The sequence below is a fragment of the Psittacula echo genome (genome assembly GCF_963264785.1).
Source record: "Psittacula echo genome assembly, chromosome: 14".
NCBI lineage: Eukaryota > Metazoa > Chordata > Aves > Psittaciformes > Psittacidae > Psittacula > Psittacula echo.
In genome coordinates this window covers 3,638,385-3,661,668 of record NC_137750.1, presented here as the reverse complement: position 1 = coordinate 3,661,668, position 23,284 = coordinate 3,638,385, and the positions used below count along the sequence as shown (strand labels likewise).

The 23,284-nt window shown below is 39.2% G+C and overlaps 1 protein-coding gene across 2 annotated transcripts in view; it reads left to right on the top strand.

Moving 5' to 3' along the window:
* PITPNC1 (phosphatidylinositol transfer protein cytoplasmic 1) overlaps positions 1-23,284 on the top strand; it is an 81,911-nt gene that overhangs the window by 50,943 nt on the left and 7,684 nt on the right. For both annotated transcript variants that reach the window (XM_080629052.1, XM_080629053.1), the window contains exons 5-8: positions 880-951; positions 11,039-11,134; positions 19,732-19,887; positions 20,617-20,680. In XM_080629052.1, coding sequence (XP_080485178.1) covers positions 880-951; positions 11,039-11,134; positions 19,732-19,887; positions 20,617-20,680 — 388 coding nt within the window. The remainder of the gene's footprint in view (positions 1-879; positions 952-11,038; positions 11,135-19,731; positions 19,888-20,616; positions 20,681-23,284) is intronic.

Genomic DNA, 23,284 nt, shown 5'->3' with positions numbered 1-23,284 from the left:
ACCTTTGCGAGATCTGAAGCGAAGCCTGTGGGGTCTGGGCATCTGCAGCACCAACATGTCACAGGGAGGATTTCATTATGTTAATGGCAAGACAGTTTGACCAGACGCCTTCTGTGGCACCAGAACCCTATGCTGGCAAAACTCACTCATTTTTTCAACAGGGATTGATTCTAGATGTGCTTGTTGAATACTGGATTTCCTGTGAGCAGAAGACTGAATGATGACTTGTTGGGTGATATCCATGGAAATAGGAATACGTTTTCTGCCATCTCAAAGGAGATGGCTTCTCATTTCCATTCTGTTGCACCACAGCTGGCCTTCTAATTCACCTCTGGTCTTAGTCACCAGCCCCTCCCTTAGACAAACTCTTCAAATTTGATCAAGTCCAAACTTGGACCAACAGCAGTGTGAACTCTGAGGCATCAACATCCTTGTTGTATAATCTGTACATACAGCACATTCAATAGTCATGGTCTTTACAAAGATACTTTGCCACAGGGTATTTGTGATGAATCAAGCAAAGAGCTGGCACTTCTGTTTCACTGGCAATTGATGCAAGAAAAGACTTGCTGACTGGTAGTAAAGATGCTGAACTAGTACCCTTCAGAGTCTGTAAAACAGCTACTCTGCCTATGTGAAAAGTTGAGTTGAAAGAACTGTGAAATGCTAAAGAAAAGATATTTGAAATATTTTTTCCACTGGAACAATGTTGCCTGATATTAGAAATTCTAGTCTTGATAAGCGAACTTAAGCAGTATGCTTTTTCTTGAAGTTATGTGAGTAAAATGAGAAAATTGATACCAAACAGATGTACTGAGCATGTCAGTGCTTGAAGCAAAGCTTATTTTTTATGTCAAACATATTTTTGTTTTGTTGCAGTGTTCATTTTTGCCTAAATTCTCCATTCACATAGAGACAAAATACGAGGACAACAAAGGAAGCAATGACAGTGTAAGTATGATGATGGCTTTTGTAAAATTTGATGTAATCCTTGTAGTTAAGCATGGCTGTATGTGGGGGCCATAGGTCTCCCAGTATGGGAGAAAGGACTCACCAGGTTTGTACCTTTGCACCCACCAGGGTGTCCTGCCCATGAGCAGCTCCTCAGCTTGGTGTCCTCTGACACCTTTATCTGAGGAGATAAAAGATTCAGGTACACAACTTCCCTTCTGCCTCTCTATTCTACTTGTTACTTCTCTGAACACAACGTGATTTGCATATGTGAATTTAGTCCTGATGAACATTTACGGAAAGTAAAAAAAAGATTACTCTTTTTTTGGGGTGCAATTGCATTCCATGTTATCTGTTCACATTATTCTCTCTGAATAAAGGGAGTTGAATTCAAAGGAGCTGTTAGGAAGAGCAAACAGGAAGCTAAACAATAGTCAGAGATGAGAGAACTCAGTAAACAACTTCAAGGGAACAATGGCTGGACTACTGAAATGATGCTTTTGGCAACCACTTACCAAAAGTTAAGATGTTCTCAGAGTTAGAGCTTAGAGATGAAAAGGGTAATTAACCATGCAGAATCCTCTCTAGAGGAAGGGTGGGAGTGAGTAGCCAACAGCTGCTGATTGGGAGATGCTCAGGAGTAGAAGGCAGGAGATCACTGACTTTGTGGCCTTGACAGGGAGCAAAGCAAAGTCATACAATTTGCAAGAAAAGAGTAAAGCCAGGCATGTAGAGATTCAGCCCTCAGATCAATACACAAATACATTTCTGTATGTTTCATTTTGGTATGCTTTAAACAGTTGTTTCCTGCAGACTTAAGAAGTTTCTTACAGGTATGAAATGCGGGTTAAAATGTGTGAAAAATCGATCTGTAACCCAGAGACCTGATGAAGGAGTCTTTAAACTCATTCTGGAGAAGGAAGAAGGCAGAAAAGCGTATCTTGAGGGATGTGAGACACTGAACTGTTCTGTTTCCAGGGGTGTCCCTCCAGCAGCCTTGCAGAGGTGGAAGTGTGCTGCTGTCCATGTGGGAGGTGCGCTTCCCCACCTGCCCAGGGCCAGTGTACTAATGGGGCTGACAGCTGTGCACTGCTTATGGCAGAGTAATTACATGTAAAAGAACAATGTATAATTTTGAATAATGCTTTTGGCATACAGATACTTTCCCAACAGGAACACGACAGAGATCAGGTATTAGCCACCAGATACCAACAACTTTCAGTCACTGCTAGTCAAAGCCGGGGGGGGGGAAAGAAGGGTATTACATTACCAACTAGATGAGCATTATGTAATTTGTGCACTTGTTAATGTTCGCTTTTGCTTTTTGGCAGCACTTTAATTTAGAGCAAGCCCACACCTTTGCTTTTGGGAGGTACAGACTAGTTTTCTGGTACATTATAATACCAGCAGTGAGAAGACACATTCTGTACTGATGCCTAACAGAGGAAGAACTGAGGCTATTTATTTTGTGGCTAAAATATTATGACTCAAGCCCTGATTAGTACTCAAGTACCCAGCCAGTGAATTTAAGACGAACGTAACACAGAGGTAGGATACCCAGATGATGTAAATCAAAGAATCTCTACTCTGCTTGAATCCAGCTCTTCAAATGTATTTTCTACCAGAGTGTCGGTGGGGTAATATTGTATTACCTTTATATTGCAGTACCTGAGTCACAGAGAGTAGGCAAGTATTTACCAAGATTAACAGATTTAATTTGACCCTTACTTGAACCAAGGAGGAAAAAGAGAAGACGGCTGCACTCCAGCCCTGATTTCCATGTCTTTCTGAGAGCTGGGCTATTCACTAGTATGAGCACAATAAACCAGTGGAAGATAGACATTTTTTGCTGTTGATCCAGTGATGCTGATGTGGTGACACAGATGTGGCTGATACAGAACCAAAATGCTGGAAGGTTGGTAAATATGGAGGGATGTGATTGAGCCTATGGAGAGATTTCTGTAAAACCAAACACCTAGGACTCAGTTGGTCTGGTTTCTGTTTCTCAGTGTGTAAGCTTAAATCTCACTTAAGAAAATGCGAAGTGTTTCTCCTTTGTATCATATAAGTTTAGATTAAATTTCACTTTGTTTTCCTGGTCAGAAAACAACAGGAAACACAGCATCCATTCCTAGCGATTTCTGCATTTCTGTATTTCTCAACTATTTCTAGATACGTTTTTGAGATCATACAGGGTTTTTTGAAATCCTTGGTCTGTTCTTCATTTCCGTCCTATCTAATAGATTAGATACTGATTGTGAAAAGCAATAATTAGATATAAGGATACTGAAACTAATTCCATTGCTTAGTGGAAGAAAGCAATATAAATGCTCTCGGGTTCCTGTTGTCATTTAGCAGGCTGCTGTGCTATTAGAATTATTTAACATGTTGCACTGTCTGGTAAAATTCTACCTAATTACTGCAATATATCTTGATGCAAAAGTCCTCCTGATTTTTCTTGCCAGTTGTCATCATAGAATGAACTAGTGCAAGATAATGGTACCTGCTTTGGAACTTGATTTTTCCATGTCTCCGGTTTTGTCATCATTTTAACCTATTTTAAATGTGCTTAAAGCACTGTTGTTCCAATCTGCTCCAAGTTTGCACTTGATTTGCACAAATGTAAACCTTGCCAGAAAGAACGGAAAATAACCCCCTGTATTTAGATAAACCGTTGTGTAGATGGTGGTAGTGCAGCACCATAAATCTGTCCAGTTGTGATTTATACAATCATAGAATCATAGAATAGTTAGGGTTGGAAAGGACCTTAAGATCGTCTAGTTCCAACCCCCCTGCCATGGGCAGGGGCACCCCACACTAAACCATGCCACCCAAGGCCTCATCCAACCTGGCCTTGAACACTGCCAGGGATGGAGCATTCACAACCTCCCTGGGCAACCCATTCCAGTGCCTCACCACCCTCTCAGTAAAGAATTTCTTCCTTATATCCAATCTAAACTTCCCCTGTTTCAGTTTGAACCCGTTACCCCTTGTCCTGTCACTACAGTCCCTGATGAAGAGTCCCTCCCCAGCATCCTTGTAGGCCCTCTTCAGATACTGGAAGGCTGCTGTGAGGTCTCCACGCAGCCTTCTCTTCTCCAGGCTGAACAGCCCCAACTTTCTCAGCCTGTCTTCATACGGGAGGTGCTCCAGTCCCCTGATCATCCTCGTGGCCCTCCTCTGGACTTGTTCCAACAGTTCCATGTCCTTTTTATCTTGAGGACACCAGAACTGCACACAGTGCTCCAAGTGAGGTCTCACGAGAGCAGAGTAGAGGGGCAGGATCACCTCCTTCGACCTGCTGGTCACGCTCCTCTTGATGCAGCCCAGGATACGGTTGCTTTCTGGGCTGCGAGCACACACTGCCAGCTCATGTTCATTTTCTCATTTGTAGTGCTCCAGCACAGCTGATGTTGCTGTATCATATCTAGAAGCTCACGTGGCAGGTCTTTCCTTAGAAAAACAGAGTCATTGTTGGGTGAACATGTTAGTACATCAAATATTGTCATTGCTACCTTGAAGCTTTATAGCTTCATTAGTAGTGCTAGAAACCAGACCACTGAGTTGAGGTCATTCAGAGTTTCCTCTAAATGGTCTTTTTGAAAGTAAACTTCTTAGTTTAAAGAGAAATTTTATTTTTATTTTACTTTAATTTTAAATTACAGAATGGACTTTCTAAAAATTAGAATGATTTGTAAAATGTAAATGACACTGTAGGTGGTATCTGTGGAGTACGTGAAAATGCTGCTTCCCTCCTGCATCTTCAGCTGCTTATGTAAGGCAGGGTGGCAGCAGAACCTGCTGGAAGAGGGAAGTGCAGGTTCCTACAACAGCCAGCAGCAGTGAGCACAGACAAGCTAGAAGAGTGCCCATTAATCACTCAGTGCGCACTTTTTTGCCCATAAGGAAAATGAGCAAATAGGGAATTTGAATCTAGATGCACAAAGAAGTCTGTATTTTGAATGTTAAAACCATAAGTTAAATAGAAGAGAGTTCTTAAGGTATAATAATGAAATGGTTGGAAGTGACAGGCAGGAGTGGTGTAAGTTAGTGGTTGTTTGTGAAGAAATGGTTAGTCCGTGGTTTTCATGAGCACATAAAACCCCCTTTTTATTTTATTTGGACAGGTATGGTTTTCTTTTAACTATTTATTGGTCAGTATTTATGTATCATTTCATTCTAAACGGTGTATTGCTCTCACTTTTCTCGCATCTCTCTTACCATTTCAGCATACCCAGACAAACTACAGACATACGTTTTGTTTTTAATTTTAATGGGGAATGCACCAGCTTGGGCTTTGTTGATTACCAAGGATCCACCACATGGCTCTAGATGCTGTAATCAATGCACAGTGATCTCACGTGCTGCAGCTCCGTGTCTGTTCTTGCATGCCGCAGTCTAGTCCTGTGAACATTACTGCCTGGTGAAGGCAGACATGCTGTCAAGGTTCAAGCAAATCCCTGGCTTTCAGACACATGTCAGTTTTGCTGTTTGTTGCAGAAGGATCATTATGTTTGACTGGGGTTTGTTGGGGTTTTTTTGTTGTTTGTTTTTTAGTCACAGAATTAATTTCTGCTGATATTTGGGCAGTGGATTTTTGCCATCTGATACCATCTGGGGAAAGTAAAGTACAGCTTGTAAAAATAATCCAGTAGTTGTCAATAATGGAAATTCAGTGTGTGTAAAACAGTGCCTTGTTCTTTGTCGCATAACATTTTGCTCTGGAAAACTCAATGGCTGGATCTTGAGTATTAAGGAATAACATGCAAGACCTTAAAGTAACCTAGTCTTTCTTTTTCCTAAAGGACCATGATATTTATTAGCAAGAATAACATTATTCTTAAGGGCAATGTAAGGATTCTGAGGCAAAGTTGCATTTCAAGATGACAAATTATGAGTCTCATTGGGCAAGTTCTCATGAGTATGTCACAGTAATGCTGATAAAGTCGTCAGAGCTACAGCACTAATTCTTTGTCAATCGAGAGAAAAATAGATTATCAGCATGTTTCTTGCCTTTCAAAGGTAATATAGTGTTGAATGACCACTGCCAAATGAAACCAGGAAGTAGTTCTGTATTCCCCATAGTTATAAAACCAGTATCATCTGACACGTTAATAGCTTGAGCACACCAAAGCCAGCCAGCTGATAGCAGATGCTATTTAATACAACCTAAGTAAATTGCTGTGCCATCAGTTAAAGTTAGAAAATCCTTTCTTACCAGTGAGTTCTCATTCTGCAGCCCCAGGAGTGACCATGTACACAGTACTGAATGGCTCATCATGCTTCATCCTTAGTCTTTATTTCTTAAGTGTGTATTCTGATTGTGAAATATTTGACTAAAGTGAGATCAATTTTAGTTATGGCCAGCTAAGAAGAAAAGCCATTTTTAGTGTTGCTGGTTTTAGGGTGGTTTATCCCCCTATTTTTGTCTCCTATCTTGGTAACACAGAGCTAGGTTGTAATGAACTTAATAGAGACCATGTAAATTAAATGTAAATTCCCTATTTAAGGAAATTGCCATAAAAAACTATTGTCAGCTGCAGTGGAGTCAGCTGTGCCCTGGCTTGGCATCATTGCGCTACAGGATATCATGGTGTAAATTGGCTAAAGGATTGCCAGGCACCACTGCAAATATGTCAAAATCAGGGTTCAGTTTTAGGGATGATCTTATTTGCACCTGCACTTTTTCTGTATGATGCTGTTCAATATCTGTTTGTTTCATGAAAAACCTTGATTTTTGTGAAGCTTTTCCCCCTCTAAGAAGTTTCGAAGGATACAGACAAATAAATGGTGAGGTTAGTTGAAAGTTCCTTCTGTGCCAAGAGCTCTCCTTTTGGTGAATATAATTACAAATAGGGAGTCCCTAACACGTATGGCTATCACAAAACCTTAGATAAAGCCCGTACTGACAGCAGGTGAGCAAGTAATATGGTTGTGCGTCTACTTTTTGATTTTTCTAACTGAACGACTGAAGTGAATTAGTAAACGTAGCACTTGAAATGGATGTGGCTTTAAAAAACCTAATCCCAGTTAATATTATTGATAGTCTATTATGGCTTTGGAGCTACTTTGACATAATTACAGGAAAATACAATTCTCTCTTCAGAAAGTACAAATCTAAACGAGATATTTTGTGAGAGATGGAATAATAGAGGAGTCGTGACATAGAGAAAAAAGAGAGCAGGAAACTAGGCTGCTGATAAAGATGTGGCTGCTCTTCCTCTCTGCAGCAGACAGTGATATTCCCATGCTGATCAGTGAGCCACGTTTACTGCTCCCAGAGAGGGATTCAGTCTTTTTGCATAGAATTGCTCCCAGTTATGTATGTCCACATGAATAGTTTTAGCCAGTGAACAAGTTTGAAATTGGGCAATTCCTGTAATCTTTGCCCAAGTAAATCTCAAAAGTAAATTAATGGACTTTGGGGGTAAGGGAGGTTAGAACATGGCCTAGTGAAAAGTTACACACTGAATAAAACTCCAGAGTTCAGTTTCTGAGGAGGTGGCCTTTTATTCTGGACCAAATTTTCCTCCAGGAAAATGAGAGTTAAAGTGGAGCAGATGAACCAACCTGCTAAAGGATGCTGTAATACGAAATTGGAGACTAGCCAGTAGCTCTGACAACGGCAATTTAAGGGGATTAGAATTTCAAGGTGGAGAGCAGGTTTTGTACCTTTTTTAATAGGAAAAAACCCAACCCTATTCTTGCAGGCCTTACTGCAATTACACCTCTAAATTTTTCATACTATTAAATCTAGATTTAAATCATCCTACAAATGATGAATCCATATATATTCTGCTCTTGATGATAGGCAAAAAACATCACAAGATATATTCATATGTTATGAAACAAAGCCAATGCAAACAAGCACCGATCTGACCCTCAGAGTCCTACTACCATAGGGGAATGGACTCAGCAGGGTCTGACTTTATACCTATTTCTATCCAAACCAGGTTGGCTGTGGGGATTTGCCATAAAAGTTACATTTTGGATTAGCTACTTCTGAACGAGGGTGAAGCCAGCAACTTAGCCTGAAGGTAAAAGAAGAAAAATGGGAAAGGAGCTTGTAGAAAAAGATATTAAATTTGTTGTTGACTTATTGTCATCTCATAACCTGACTTTCTGTTCTGGCTTTGGCTATGAAGAAAAGTCAAGTCTCTAACAAAGTATGTGCTAGGATATGTCATTGTAGGTCATGAGGAAAATGAAGGAAAGAATTCTAAATACAGCAGCACTTGGATTGCTGCAGTATCCTCTGTGATCTTCCTTTCCTGAGGCACTAGAATCATCTGCCAGGGTCTGAGAATTTTCCCCAAAAGACACTATTGACAGTCATAAAGATGACCCAACTGAAATCTTTCTTCCCCTTTTTCTGTGGGTGAGTTAGTCTAAATAATGATGAGGTTTCAGCCCTCTTGAAAAGTGGAACCGTATAAATGTTTGTCTGTTGTAAAAAAGCTGTCACAAACCCCACCCCTAAGAAAAGCCAAGCCCCACTACAGAAAGGACTCTCCAGCCTGAATGTTACTCCTTGTTTTCCATTTGATTGTGTATTTCAATCTCAATTAATTACTTGGCTTCCAACTGTAAAGCCTGTCCAGCTCTTTCCAATATAATATTTAATATTCTGCCTTTCTACATCATCTTCTTAAGGATACAGATTGTTCTCACCATTCATTTTCTGCACATTTGTGAATACAGTTGCACAGATTGGGAGCCTTATGCTTCTTTTTGTGGCCTTTAATCTCTTCCTTTAAAACTTCTAAATTTTAGTCTCTTTGATCACAAACACGATAAACCCATCCTTCCTACAGGTTTTGAGGCAATCCCAGATTATGGGGCTAGGAGAGGCAATAAGAGAATTAGAGCTAGGAAACAAATCAGTCTTGTTCTCTAATGACTTCTTACTTTCTACTGCTGATAGAATGAGAAGATTAAATCTCTATCTGCAAATCTTGTGAGGACAATCTAAGAAGTGGAAAAGCATAAATGATTAGACAGCAACTTGTGCCAGTAAAGGGAAGCAAGAATGTCATTCAGCAAACTTCTGGAATGGAGGAAATGGTCAGAGGTAGCTGAAGCAGCAAATAAGGCACAGTTGAAATGGTTGAAAAATTCCTCCTGTTTTTGACAGATTGGCAAAGGCATCTGTCATCCCCACTTCTAGCAAAGCATTTGAAAGAGAAAAAGAATGTAAAACTATGTTACTTAGAGGTGCAATATGTGGATCAAGCCTGTGACAGAGCAGGGCACATTTTTTCAGATAAGATATTGGGTAATAGTTCCAATTTAGGTCCTTGCAAATGTGCAGATTTGTGTGTGCTTAAATTTGTTAGGCTTGTACTTAAACCATACACTGACTGATTCAGGGCCTCAGCTGACCTGATAATGGCCATTTAAGAGAATTCTCCATTATTTTATTTAAAGCTCAGAGATTATAGTGAAAAGCATCTTGTTCCAGAAATAGCTCAGCTGATTTCATCAAGGGACTGCTCTGTATATTTGAATTTGCTTAGGAGAAAAGCAAGCAGGGAAGCTTGTAAAAGGCGACCTGTATTATACATATCAAACACAACAGCTATTTAAAAAATGTATTCCAAGAAAGAGCATGATGGGGAAAGGACCCCTCAGCTCACATTTGTTCAAATAATCACCATGTTTTGCAAAACAAGGACTGGAGAAGGAAAATAAGTACACAGATAAAAGCAGACTGGAGTTTCCCTTTGTTTTGTTCTTCTGCAGTTTCAGACACATTAATATTTTATATCAGTTCACAAAGCATTCAGCATTGTTTATTTTATTCCAGTGCTGTTAATGACCAAGACAAGTTAAAATGGTAGAGTCAAACTTAAGCTTTTCATGCATTTCCTGAGGAACGTTCTCCTTACCAGCTGATAGACTGGTTCATCATAGTTCATTGCTCACTTTGAATGCTTTAAATGGGTAGCCGCATCTTCCAGAACTACTAAAGTCGCATTCTTGTTACTGAATAGTTGCTGGCATTTTGTATTTTTAACTGTTCCTTTAGGATGAAATGAAATTAACAGAGCGTTCACTGCGTTTATTTAACACAGGAAAAAAGAAAACAATGCTTCCTGGAAACATTCGCCATAGAACATTGTGCCCCAAAGGGAAAAACACAGCCTTGGCTTGTTACTGATCTTGACAGTGTCTGCAGAGCTTCCCTGAATTTGACGGTTCGTGATAGCCTTTTAGCTAGTCACTATTTCCAAGTCCCAGAATCACAAGTAGAATTATATTGCAGAGATAGGATCAGTCACATGGGTCACCAAGATGCCTCAATCGTTAAATTCTGGGCGCAGGCACAGATGCAAATGACCTGCATTTCAAATATAGCCATCGTTTGCCTTGCAAAAACAAGAGACTTGAGGTTCAAAACCAGCTCCTAAAGGATTGAGATGAAAAAAGCTCTGCGTGTGCTCAAATGGATGGAAGTTTCCAGCTTCCACTGAGGACAGTTCAACCAGAATTTTGATTCTCAGTATAACAGCACCTTAGCCTCCGTTGTTCACACAAAATATCTGTATTTCGTTCTTGTCCCTCGAGTGAAAAGGTTAGAAACAGCCAGAGTGCAGAGTCAAGGTTTTTACACAGTGATGGAATCCAGCTCAAAGAGTAGAGAACACAATAAACCCCATCCTAGATGCTGACTTTACTATTTGTGACCAAAGTCTCCCTTCCAAAAAGTACAAGGAAGACCTGCAGTGTGAGCAGTAAGTGCTGAACACAATGTGTTAACGTCTAACAGTCCTCTGTTGATCTGACATAGGGGATTGTTCCCGAAAAAGTCTGTGGGATAATTCATTCAAACTGTCATAAATCTCGCTTAGGAACACCTTGTTTATGTAGGATCTTAAGAACACCGATTTTCTTCCCTTTGACATCTGCTAGAGAACGTGACTGTGTCCCTGCAAAAACTTCAGTATCTTACATCAGAAGATGTTCAGATGCAAGCCAAAAATATATTATGTTGCACAAGTCATTGAAATTGCTTGTAATGGTTATTCCAGGTGGATTTTGTAAGGGTGGTGTTCTAAACAGTGCTGAATCTCTTTAACTCTTGCAGATTTTTGACAAAGAAGCTAAAGACCTGGAGCGAGAAGTCTGCTTTATTGATATTGCTAGTGATGAAATTCCTGAGCGCTATTACAAGGAATCAGAGGTAAGAGACAACTTGGTTGTGAATTGGTGAAGAAGGGAATGTAAGAGGCTGCAGGAAAGCCTTGATAGTAATCAAAGCAAGGTTTTTTTGTGTGAAATCTTGCTGGTGAGTAGTATTTAAGAAGCTTTCAATTTGAGGGGAAGCAGGTAGCAACCTCCATATCTAGATTGCCTGATACTTCCTTTTGCAGATGGTTCCTCCAACCTTTTGAAATGCTTTCATACCCTTATCAGAACATATCCTGTACCAGATCTTTGATGTTCAGCTGAATTCATTCAAAGTAGAAAAAGACTCCTCTTTGAATCATGAAGCTCAGTTAAGTGTTTGGAGGTCTGAGGGGTTTTAAACGTTCCTGTCATCCTTACTTGCGTCCTGCCACGTGCAAAGTGTCTAAGCCCAGGCAAAGGACAGATGAGAACAGGGTTGATGCACAAGGTAACTCAGTGGTGACCATGACACAAGACCAGGAGGGACTGAAGTAGACTACATGCTGCAGTGAATCTGCCAGGAAGCATCAATGGCAGCAGACACATTCGCTCCCTCAGAATTCCCTTGGAAATCACTCCATGTATATTTGATAGCTCACATCTCTAAAGAGCACGCTTCTTTCAGGTCAGTGCAATTCACTGGTTTGAAATCAGCAGCCATCATGCAAATGAAGATGAGGTCTCAGTGTTTTAACCTCAGACTTAAAAAATGATGGTTCACAACAAGTAGCTAGAGAGGAAAGATCAGATCTCTGCTTGCATTTAATTTTGGAGATATGATTTGCCTCTGGAGCCAAGTATATATTCATAGCTGGCAATGAGTATGGCAGCTGTTTGACTATACAAAACGAGACTACATAATCATTTTTAGGACAGAAAATGAAGACTTGCCAATGAATTTATTTCTATACCATAGGAGACATGATTTTCAGACTAAAAAAGTCGGGTACTTGCTATCTTCCATTTATAGATCCTATTTCAAATTTTATGTGTGGGTCATAAAACCAAATTGGGTCTACAGTAGAATGAAAAGTAATTTTATTAGTTGCCTTAGATAATGAAACCCTCTGGTTAGCACCAAAATTGTATAACACCTCATGAAACAGCTTATTGGTCCCATCATCATGTCTGAACTCCATAGTCTTCTGGTTCCATTTAGGAATGACTGCTGCTATTGAATGGGTCAGCATTTCACTATGCTTTAAAGAAATCATGTCAGATTTTCCATGTTGATGTATGCGCTTCCAGAAATGGTAAACATGGAGGTTTAACTCCAAGCTTTTCAGTTTTCTTTCCCATTTTTAATAGCCAACTATTAAGTATAATTTCCACATGGTTATTCTTATGATAGAGAAAACCAGCCTAACGTTAAGCGAGAAAGCATTTCAGTCTTTGTGTTGTTATTTCAAACACTAGAGACCTGATTCCAAGCAAAATGGAATTTTACATGGGTTTAAACAACAAAAATAGCCCAGCATCTGTTGTTTTTTTTCTGTGCTGATGGATGATGTGTATGTGCCTACCAAATTCTGTTTCAGAATTTGTACAAAATAGTAAGAACACCTTAGCATTTAACTGTGCACATACTGTAACTGACACTGAATTAAAAATAGTTGAATTAAGTATCTTCCAAAGTTTACCAGCTGTGGGGTTTTATGCTACCGTATGATGAATGTGAAGCCAAATTCCCATTTCTGATGAAGCCTCATACATCATTTAGGGACTATAAAAAGATTTTTAATGTTGTAAATGTAATTTCTGTCTCTCTTCAATCAGAACAGGATAAAAAGTAACTCTGTGTAAATGAGAAACGGTCTGTGTTTTCCAAATAACAGTTTCAGAGATAACTAAAACCCATTTACTGAAAGCTTTTGAAAAGCATTTTAGTTCTAATAATAATTTGGCTGCTTTTAGTTCATTTAGCTGAATTGATACTAAGATTAAAGATTAAAAGTGATTTAAGAATTAGATCCCGCAGGGTAGTGTTCTGACTTCCATCTGGAAAGACCACTGAGAATGATTTTAACTTCAGGCATGTTAGTAATCTCTTCAGTTCAGTGGAGCTTCTACATGATTAGTTAAGTGAGTTCTGGATCAGGGTCAGCATATGTAGCAGCTTCTAGACACGAGCTTTAAATTTCTTTTATATCCTGATGAAAGTGCATGCCTCTTCAATTAAAAATATACTTCATTTTTTAACAGCAGATTTCATTATTTAGTTGCATTACTGTATATTAAAGGGATAACTTAAATAATTTAAACCTTTCACACGCTACTTCAACTGCTTGTAGATGGGTGATTGCTGATATGATCAGACAGCACTAATTATACAGTTGCTATTAAGCTAGTATTTGTGATTTCCATTATTTTGAACTTTGAAGTGCTCAGTTCCCCTTCACAGGCTGTTTGGGTCAAAAACGTAAGTTTTTCAGAGCCCTGTATATCAAATCCTCTTCCTACAATTTGGCTGTGGCCTTTCTTTGGGCTACTGTATCAGATAACATTGATTGTAACAGAATGAGCCTGGGCAGCTTTAGTGTTGTTTTTCTTATTTCTACAAATGGAAGATGTGATTGTGCAATATCAGTGTCATCAATAGAGGTGATAATAGTGCAGCAACCACAGGAGGGTTCAGGAGATACCCAAGGGACCCACAGCAACAAACTCCATACAAAGTGAAGCAACCCATCTCTTCTTCCTAGCACCTGGGACCTAAAACATGGCTTTTCACTTGCCCTAACATGAATCCTATAAACAGATCTATATTCTACCTTCCATTGTAACTTACATAATAATGATTCACGCATAAAAAGGCAACATGTATAAAACATCATACATAAATGTATCCTCCATTTGAATTGCACAGCTCATTTTGACTTGTGCTGGTGCTGATGAGAAAGGAGAAGTGTTCCATGAAAATGTCATGGTGGTTGAAGGGAAAATGATTTAATTCAGCTTTGTGCATGTCTGCTTTTTCTCTCCTTCTAAGTATTAACTAAAATGGAAAAGTGAAAAATGTAGTTAGCTGGAGGCTTCAGGAGAGCTGTTGTTTCTGTGAGGAGGAACCTCTGCCAATAATACTGGGTGATCTCTTGTCCAGAGGCCTCCAAGTGATTTGAATTCCCTTCAGAATGGAGAGCTTATCTGTCAGTATGTGCAGAGAAGGACTTAAATCACCAAGTAAATAGTGAACCAGTTTGTAGCTATTACAAACACACACCGAGTCCAAGTCTGTCTTCCACGGAGGTGTACTGGTTTCTACTATCCAAAAAGTTGTCCTTGCAGAAGCCTGAAGGGGGTGTAACTGCAGCAGTCTTGGGCCTTCCAAAGCAGAAGACTTAGTTTTAACTTGATGACCATCTACAACCTTCATTGTGCAGTAGCCACCAAAACACTCCACAGTGCTGCCATATCTTAAATAAAGCAGGGTTTTTTTACTAGCATGGACCTAAAAATCCTTAAACTTCAGAAGTTTAAAATGTGAGGTTCCAAATGGAGGAAGCTTGAATCTAGGCTAACAAATTTGCCTGTTTTTCTGTAAGGACTCACATATGTGTCCAAATCTGAATGTGTGTATTACATCAAATACAGAATTTTCTATATCTATATAAAGAATGTGCAAGCCTACAGGTAAGAGTAGTTGCACATTTTGTAAATTCATTTCCTTGCGACTTTACCATCAATGAATATGTATCACCAGCCATCATGTATTCCCCATATAGACATACATATTTATCTGAGTTATAGAAAAGAATAAAACTGAGCTGTGCTGAAGAGTGAGGGCCTCAAGTGAATCATTCACTGAAATGAAACATCTACTGTAGATGGGAGCTACTGAGCAAAATGTTCTTTGCAAGCATATTCAAGTTCTCAAAATTAACACTGTTTCATTTCCTGTTTATAACAAAGCAGTTGAGAGTTGGACAAATGGAATAAACTTTTTAAGTTACCTCCACACAGAAAGATTTCATGCAGCTGCTGCAGTTTTCTTCTTCAGTTGCTGGCTGCTTTTACTTTAACACAGCTGCACTGTAATAGGTCCAGCTTACTATTGTCCAGGTGCTTTCAGAGTAACAAAACCTCTACCACATTACAGGGCCAGAGAATTATGTTAGTTGAGATAATACAGCTGCCTTGGCCCCCGAGTGAAGGTGTACAACATGTTGGTACAGAGGATCAGAACAGGGCATGGCAAAAAGAGGTGAAAATTTCCTTTTCCTTCTGACTAACTTAATTTGTGAGCTTATGTAAAGCCTGGCTGCATTATCATATCTTAACACCTCAGGACTGTCCCAGGATTTACAGTTCTGAAGTATTTAGCTGTCTCTTCCAGAAAATACATTCTAATGGAAATTCAAGAAGGGGGGGGAAAGAAAGTCTTTTAACAATGGCTCCACATATATGTCTATAGTTGTAGCATTTTTACATCAGCAAATCTTTCCAGAGCCCTCGCTGTCTAAGCTGAAATCCAAGCCTTAGCAGCTACAGCTGATGGTGAAAGGCCAGACCACATGTAAGTACTGACTTAAGCACAGTGGTGGAACATATTGCAATAAGGGTCTGAAAAAACTAATCCATGCATTAAAAGGAAGGAAGAGAAGGAAGAATCTGCTTTAGATCTGAGTGCCTCCAGTGAGAGAACAGCATGCATGGCATATGCACATTGCACCTTCACCTCTGGAGAGCACATTCACCTTGGGGATCTCTTTCCATGCTGTAATGGCTGTCCAAACAGTAAGAAATTTTTGAGATAGGTCAGTGACAAGGTAACAAGATGTTCCACGCTGGCTTCCAGCACACAGACAAAGTAGGTGTTGACAGCTGCACAAGAGTATAGCATCTGCAACTCCTGCTGATCCCATGGTGAAGCTCAGGGAAAGGATGCCTATTCAGATTTGGAAGGTTTCTGTAAACCACAAATGTATCTCATTATTTAAGTAAAACATAACATTTCAGAATAAAATCTGAAAAGGCATTGCAACAGCCCAGTGCTATATTGTCAGTACAGTGGTGTTCCCTCCTGGAAGGGAGGTTGCAGTTCCACACCAATGCCTGTAACGTCTGTGGTCCATGGGGAAAGTTAAGTAAATAAATGCTAAATAATAAGCATGTCAAGCCAGGACCAACCATACATGGCTTAAGAAACACTGGGAGAGTGCTGTGTTTAAAACCATATCCATCACAGCAGGGCTTTTGTTTTATTTCATTATAATTTTACATTTTACTCTCAAATAAGCCCAGCTCACGGGTCATGTTGTTTCTGCTTTGTTAGCAGAAGAGCTATTTTTAAATCACTCTGCACCTGGCAATAATGTATTGCAAATACAGAGTAGGTTTTGCTCCTCTGCAAAAGGATTTGCCAGATGGGCTTTCCTAATAAATTGTGTCTGATAAAAGGACGAGAAGGTTATTTAAACAAAAAGATTTTAGCTATGCTATTACATTTAAAATGGACTGAGGATTTTGCCAGTAGATAAATTAAGGGGGAATAGTGAATAGAGGCAGTATTCTTTGGCTGATGGCTCCTCTAGAAAGGAAGGCATGGGTGGCTAAAGCAAAAATAAGGCACACACAATGATGTAAATAACAACATAAAAAGGGGTTCAGAGCAAAGATTAGCTCACTCAGTTTCTAGTCATGGACAGAAGTGTTTCAAGCACATGTGCCACAATTCCCGCCTGTAGAACGTGCTGCTTCACTGCAGCCTCATGCCTCTGGTATCTGTTTGGAAATAGCTGTGCCTTTCACAGGAGGAGCAAGGAATGGCCGTGGTCTGGTACTGGCAGGTGCTCAGCACTTCCTCCTGGGACTTGCAGGGATGTGAGCATGGCCCGTGAGTCCAATTTGTTCTGACTGACCTAATCAGTGAGCTACAGCATGAGAGGCAGGAGGAGCAGCAGTGCTGTGTACCAGTGCTATTTCTACTTGTATTTAATAGAAAATTATCCTCCTACTTAATTAATTTTTTTAGAAGGACCTTATATACTGATTGCAGAAAGGACTCCAGGCTGAGAGTCTGAACCTGGCAATTTGAAGTCGTGAGTCAGGCACATGAATCGTTCTGGGTTGTGGCTTTCATGCCAAAGTTCTCACCTTCAACACCCTTTGAATTGATGGCCCAGGGATTCAGTTCTCAAATTCACTTTGTTTAATGTAGCTGTGTATCTTATGACCTACTACTCTTATCCTAAATCTGACTGTGCTTTTACGCAGTCTTTGAGTTTTAGCTTGCCTGATCAAGCACTCAGTAAAATCTTTAACATCTTCATCCATTCCTCTGAATTCTTTCTGTTTCCTGGCTTCCATTCATCAGTTAATGTTTTCAGAAAGGCAGGAATTTCCATAAAAGCTATTGGATACAAGTTGCCCATGCTGTCCATCATTGCCTGGCTCTCTGCTTGGAACTGTCCAGCCGATTTGTGACCAAACATCATGTCCTTCAAGAGAAAGGGACGTGATTAAGGGAAACAAAGGTGCCATCCCTGCGTGTCATTAAAGGAATTTGCAGCTAGGAGTGATGTGGTGGATGAATTGCATTGCAGTAGGTGGATTATTTGTGGGACACCAATTTAAGAACCCCCTTGTCCACTGGGCTGGACATTGCAAAGCCAAACCAAAGCAAAACACTGTCACAGCATCCAGGGGGTTCTGGCAGTTTGAGACACAAGTTCCATGCAGGACTGGGCAGTCATGCAGCGTAGCTGTTTGCTGTTTGATTTTTGTTTGTGACTTCTGAATAGTTGATACTGATTCAAAATCATTGCAGTAAATCCCTTTGGACTGCACTGAGGTTATTCCATTACTAATGTGGTTATCACTGAAGGGCTGTGAAGTGTAACACTCAGTATTACTAATGTGCGTATCTGAAACTCTTCATCAAGACACTAGCTCCATCACACTAGCACCATATGTGTATATCAGAAACAGCAGACCTTTCCTTACGTTAAACTGGTTTCCTTTTTTATTTTTCTTTCTAGAAGTGCTTATTTAACACTGGAATATTTTGCAGGAATATTTGAAATCATATTTCCTGTAGTTATTTCTTTATTCATAGAACAATCTACTAGAATTTTACATCTTGCTGAATATTATGTCTTAGTTCTTCCCTTTTTTGCTTTTCTTATTTTTTATTATATTGATGAATTCAAGCAGAAAACATCTAGATCAATCTGAGGTCAAGTTGTATTGAGTGAGAAGATTGGCAACAGCATGAGACTATGAGCTGTGATGTACAGTGGTATATTGCTCTGATAAATGATGACACTGAATTGTTTCTCATCGTGATTTAACATTGGAACCTTATTATGCTGTAAGCTTCAAGTTTCTATTTAGAAAAGAGTATGTCAGCAATAAAAGCAATGACTTTCACAGAGCAGCAAGACTATCACCTCATTAGAGCTTTGTAGAGAGGCTTTAATGACAGAGCTTCACTTTATGGATAAAATCAGAAGCTGAGTCAGGAGATAGCTGAACATTAGAAAAGGAATGCTGTATGATATGTAAGCTCACAATGAATGAAAGAAAATTAAGATCGGAATAGTTGTATCAATTTTTTGTTAGTTTTTCTCCTGATTGTTTTCCATTTAATTCATAGTTTAAGCACATATGTAAATACATGTTTAATGTTTTGCTTTTATAACAAAGAATGGATTCAAAAGATCTTCCCAGATCTCAGCGTTGGGGAAGACAGCCCAGGCAATTATGGGTGTTTACTCTTGAAGAGAGATTTTAGGAACTTCACTATGAATTTACTGGAAGAACATTATTTTTAAGCTTTGAAAATCAATGCTTAATTGTAAATTATTTCTATTTACAAGATTTAATTATCAGGATTGGACATAAAGTGAAATGGAATTATACCAATATGGAAAATTACTCTTTGATAGATAAAACTGTATCTTGTACAGATAAAAAGTAAATTTTAAAGATTAACTAATGTCAATTTGGTTTTTTTGTCTCGCTGTTGTAATTTCAACACCAATTTATTTGATTTTCCATTCCTTAAAAGAGAGACAGAGTTCAGTTGTTTAGTGTTCTGTCTGTAACTCAGTTGCAACCAGGGGTGGCTGAATTGGAGGAGTTTCATACTTAGCTGCCCACCTGGATATACAAGATACTTAACATTGAAAATGGCATTGTGAGGGTCACATCAGGGTCCGTGTGACCAACTGGACATGGTTTCAGCAAGATGGACATGGGTAGACAGTACTAGTAAGTCATCCTGAGGGAGCAGTGGGAAAGCAGCTCTGAAGAAGCCATGGGTTTGGTTCTTTTCCAAAGGCCATAAATAACATTTGGAGTTGTAATCGTAATTACTTTGCAATTACTATTGTAATTACTTGCAATAATCTATTTTCCTATAGCAGAAAATGCCCTAGATTATAGGATTGTCAGAGCATCTCCAAGAACATGCTGCCATCGATTCACTGGACAAAAGACATTGTATTTTAGTGTATCCTGGTGCTTATTTAAGTCAGTTTCATGTTACTTTTTCATGATGTTTATTAGCACATTGTAATACTTTATGTCTTATCAAAACATTTACTTTCACACACTAACAAACAGGACTTCCTCTCCTGCATTTCCCAGTGTGTTTTCTTTGGTTTGCAGGATCCTAAATATTTCAAGTCACAGAAGACTGGGAGAGGCCAATTAAAAGAAGGCTGGAGAGAGACACATCAGCCCATCATGTGTTCCTACAAGCTTGTGACTGTGAAATTTGAAGTCTGGGGGCTTCAAACCAGAGTAGAGCAATTTGTACACAAGGTCAGTGAAACACAAGCTGTTTCTTATCCTTCACATAAGCAGAACTTGAGTACTGCCCTGTACAGGAATGTAACTATGACTGCGTAGAAGCTGGGGAGCTCAGCTGAATCTGCATTCAGAACTCTCTCCAGGGGCTGGAAGATCTGGAGCAGAGCCAGAGTTCTAAGGCTGAGAAAAACTATCAATATTTTCAATACTGTAGTAAATGTATGAGCTGAAGTATTTGTGAGTACATGTAGCAGTGATGTGCAGAATTTCTTACAAAAAGGTAGTGGGAAAGTTTTCCAATCAGTCTACTAAAAAACTAATGGATGAATGGCATAACAGCCAAATGATAGTATTTGTCAGAGTATTAGAACTATTCTGTTTATCCACAGATAAATGTGTTTCATCAACATGTTTAAAAAACTAACAAGGAAAAAGGAAGAGTTCCAGAAGGTCTAATTGTCCAAAGATTAATAAATGCTGAACACATTCCCAAATGGTCTCCCGTGCAGGTCACAGCCACACTGATGTGATCCAGTGTTGGCAATAGATCCACTTGAAGTGAGAGGTTGGGCCACAAGCCCTTCAGAGACAGTATGTCTGACTCTCTAGGACATGTCTCCTTAGACATAAAACTGACAGAGTATTTTTCACTTTCAATCATGTTGAAAGACAAGTGCTACTTCTCTAACACTTTTCTGTGTAGTTGCTGCAGAGGTATTTAACATTTCCCTTGTTCCACAGGTGGTCAGAGATATACTATTGATTGGTCACCGGCAGGCGTTTGCCTGGGTTGATGAGTGGTACGGTAAGTATTCTCCAAAACCAGCCCATTTAAAAGGCCTGATGCAAAGCTAATGTCAGCTCACAAAAGATTTCTATTTACTTTCATGGATCATCAGATTCTAATATAAGTTGTTCGTGAAAGAGAGAGAGCTATGTGCAGTTTCTGTGGAACATAGGGAGCTCATTCGCAGCAGGTTTTTCTAACAAAAGTAGGCTGTATGGTAGGCAGGCAGCACACAGGGACACTGTTACATCGCTCACCAGACAGGCATCAGACTCATCACCCTGCGTTGGAGGCAGGTAGAAGCTGCCCCCACCAAGAGTCATCAACATGGAGAAGCACATGCAGGTTTGAATAAAGCTTCTTATTAAGACTGCATTAACCTGCAGTCATTTCCATGCCACAAGCTGCTAAGGCCCTCATCCAACACAATTTCAGCTTTTTAGGAAAGTTTTAAACTGTTAATGTAGATTGCAGTAAAGAAAAGATGGAGCTTGAAGTCCTTTCTGAAAAAGGGATATAAACGTTATGTAGCCTCCTGGGTCTGGTTCAGCAGCAGCTGCATGCAAAAACTGTGCTAAGTCCATGCCCCAGCTGTAGGAACAGGCACTTCCAATAATAGAGAGTAATCTGAATATCAAAGAGCCAATTACACTGCAGAAAATAAGCTCAAAGGGTTTGTACTTATACATGTACTTTCAGTAAGATGTGTCCATGACCATGGATACTTGCAGAACTGTTTCTAAGATACTCTTGTAACATACAGTACAACTGGGGAATATATTTACAACGTTTATTCAGACCTTCCTTAAGCTTCAGGAAACACCCTTTTGGGCATTTCATGGGCTGATGCAAACACACACATCTCTAGTGTCTTCAGAAATCTGCACAGTTTTACATTGGAGTCTAGCAAGATATAAAGAAATGTTAACGGGAAGCAAAGAGTCATCTGTACTTTAGCAGAGTTACTGATGATAAAAAGTAAGTAATCATGAAGTTAAACATATGGAACCGCGTTAGCCACAAAACCATTAACCACAGATTTTCCCATCTTAAATCTGAATGCACCCTGACAAAAATACTCTTTCCCCAAATGTAATGTTGTGATACACAATTATGTCATGGATTTCTGTAATGGTGAGTCTTTTTCCTAAATAACGTAGTGTACTTTTGGAACTTAATTGTCAGGCTAAGTGCAAAACCTAAAAAAATCTGGTCTCACTAAAAAAGATATGAATAAAAGCTTAAGAACATAGCAAGATTTATAATAGAAAGTGCAGGAAGTTAATTTAGTCTGTGCTATGTGCAGCCCTTCTGCCACTGCATTCCTCTGAAGTATAGCACTTGGTAAGACTTGCTGACTAGAAAGTATTTCATTATCCAAAATGAGTGAGATCCAAGTTGTATCCACCCAGTTCAATTTAACAACTCTTGTGGTTTGTGTGCGTAGGGAGAGGTTTTAAAAACACAGAATTTTTAAAGCATCTGTATGTCATCAGTGTGTCTGTTATCAGCTTTTAAAAGAAAAGTTTGAGAAAGACTTGAAGATGATGATAGTAAAGCAGAATCAAATTATCATGTCATAAAATCAGATTTTAAAGGACATGTTATGTTATGGATATTACTGACTGATTACTGATACTGTAAGTATGAATGTGTCATGTCATTAAATTTACTAAACTGTACTTAGTGTTATTATTAAGAATATTTCTTTTCACAGCATTATTTACAAATGAAGAGCATGTTCTCTGCTTGGCAAAGTGCATGCTTAGCATGGCTCATGAGCTTGTTTTTCATTCCAAATAACAGTAAAAGACTAAAGGAGTAGGAATTTGTGTTATTCTATGTTTACTTTTGATCACAATTCTAGACTGCATTTCATTTTTGCTGATAAAGTACTGCATTGCACTACTAATGTACCAGCTGAAGTTATATCTTTGCTTAAAAGCTGTCTCATAAAATGCAGCAAGAGCCTCATCGCACATAACAAGGAGTGGTGTGATAGAAGAATTCACAAATCCAAGTGGCACATAATAAACTTGAGAAAAATTACAGCCTCAAGAACAAAACCACCATGTACATTACCAAAAGGGGAGCACATTTGCAAGTTTATCATGCTAATAAAATGCCGATTAAGCTTTGTGAGTAAAAAGTTGATGGCTATTTTCATGAAGCTCTGAAGTTATCAAACTGTTGTAAAGAACAGACCAAAATCCTTACAGCCTTCATGTTCACTTACACCTTACTCTCAGGTAGATTTATTGAAAGCATGGGAATAGTCATCAGAGTGATGTCACAAGTCAATGAACTGGTTTCTTCATAGGTTTACTGGAATTGTGGTTTATGATAAATCTTCTAAAACCTGTAATGCTTGCCTGGAGTTACATAGCAGGCACCTAACAGGTTATGTGCTACTTTGACAACGCCAGGCGTGCCTAGACAGTGAGAAATGATCCTGCCCCTGATTCTTCAGCCTGATTTGTAGAGTATTTCTAATTCTTATAGTTTATTCAATTGCTTGAGACTACAAAACTGTTCACATATTCACTATTCATTCACTTACCTGTATAACTGTTAGTTTCTGGAATCTAAGCTGATGTGTGCTGTAACTGTAAGAATGTTTGC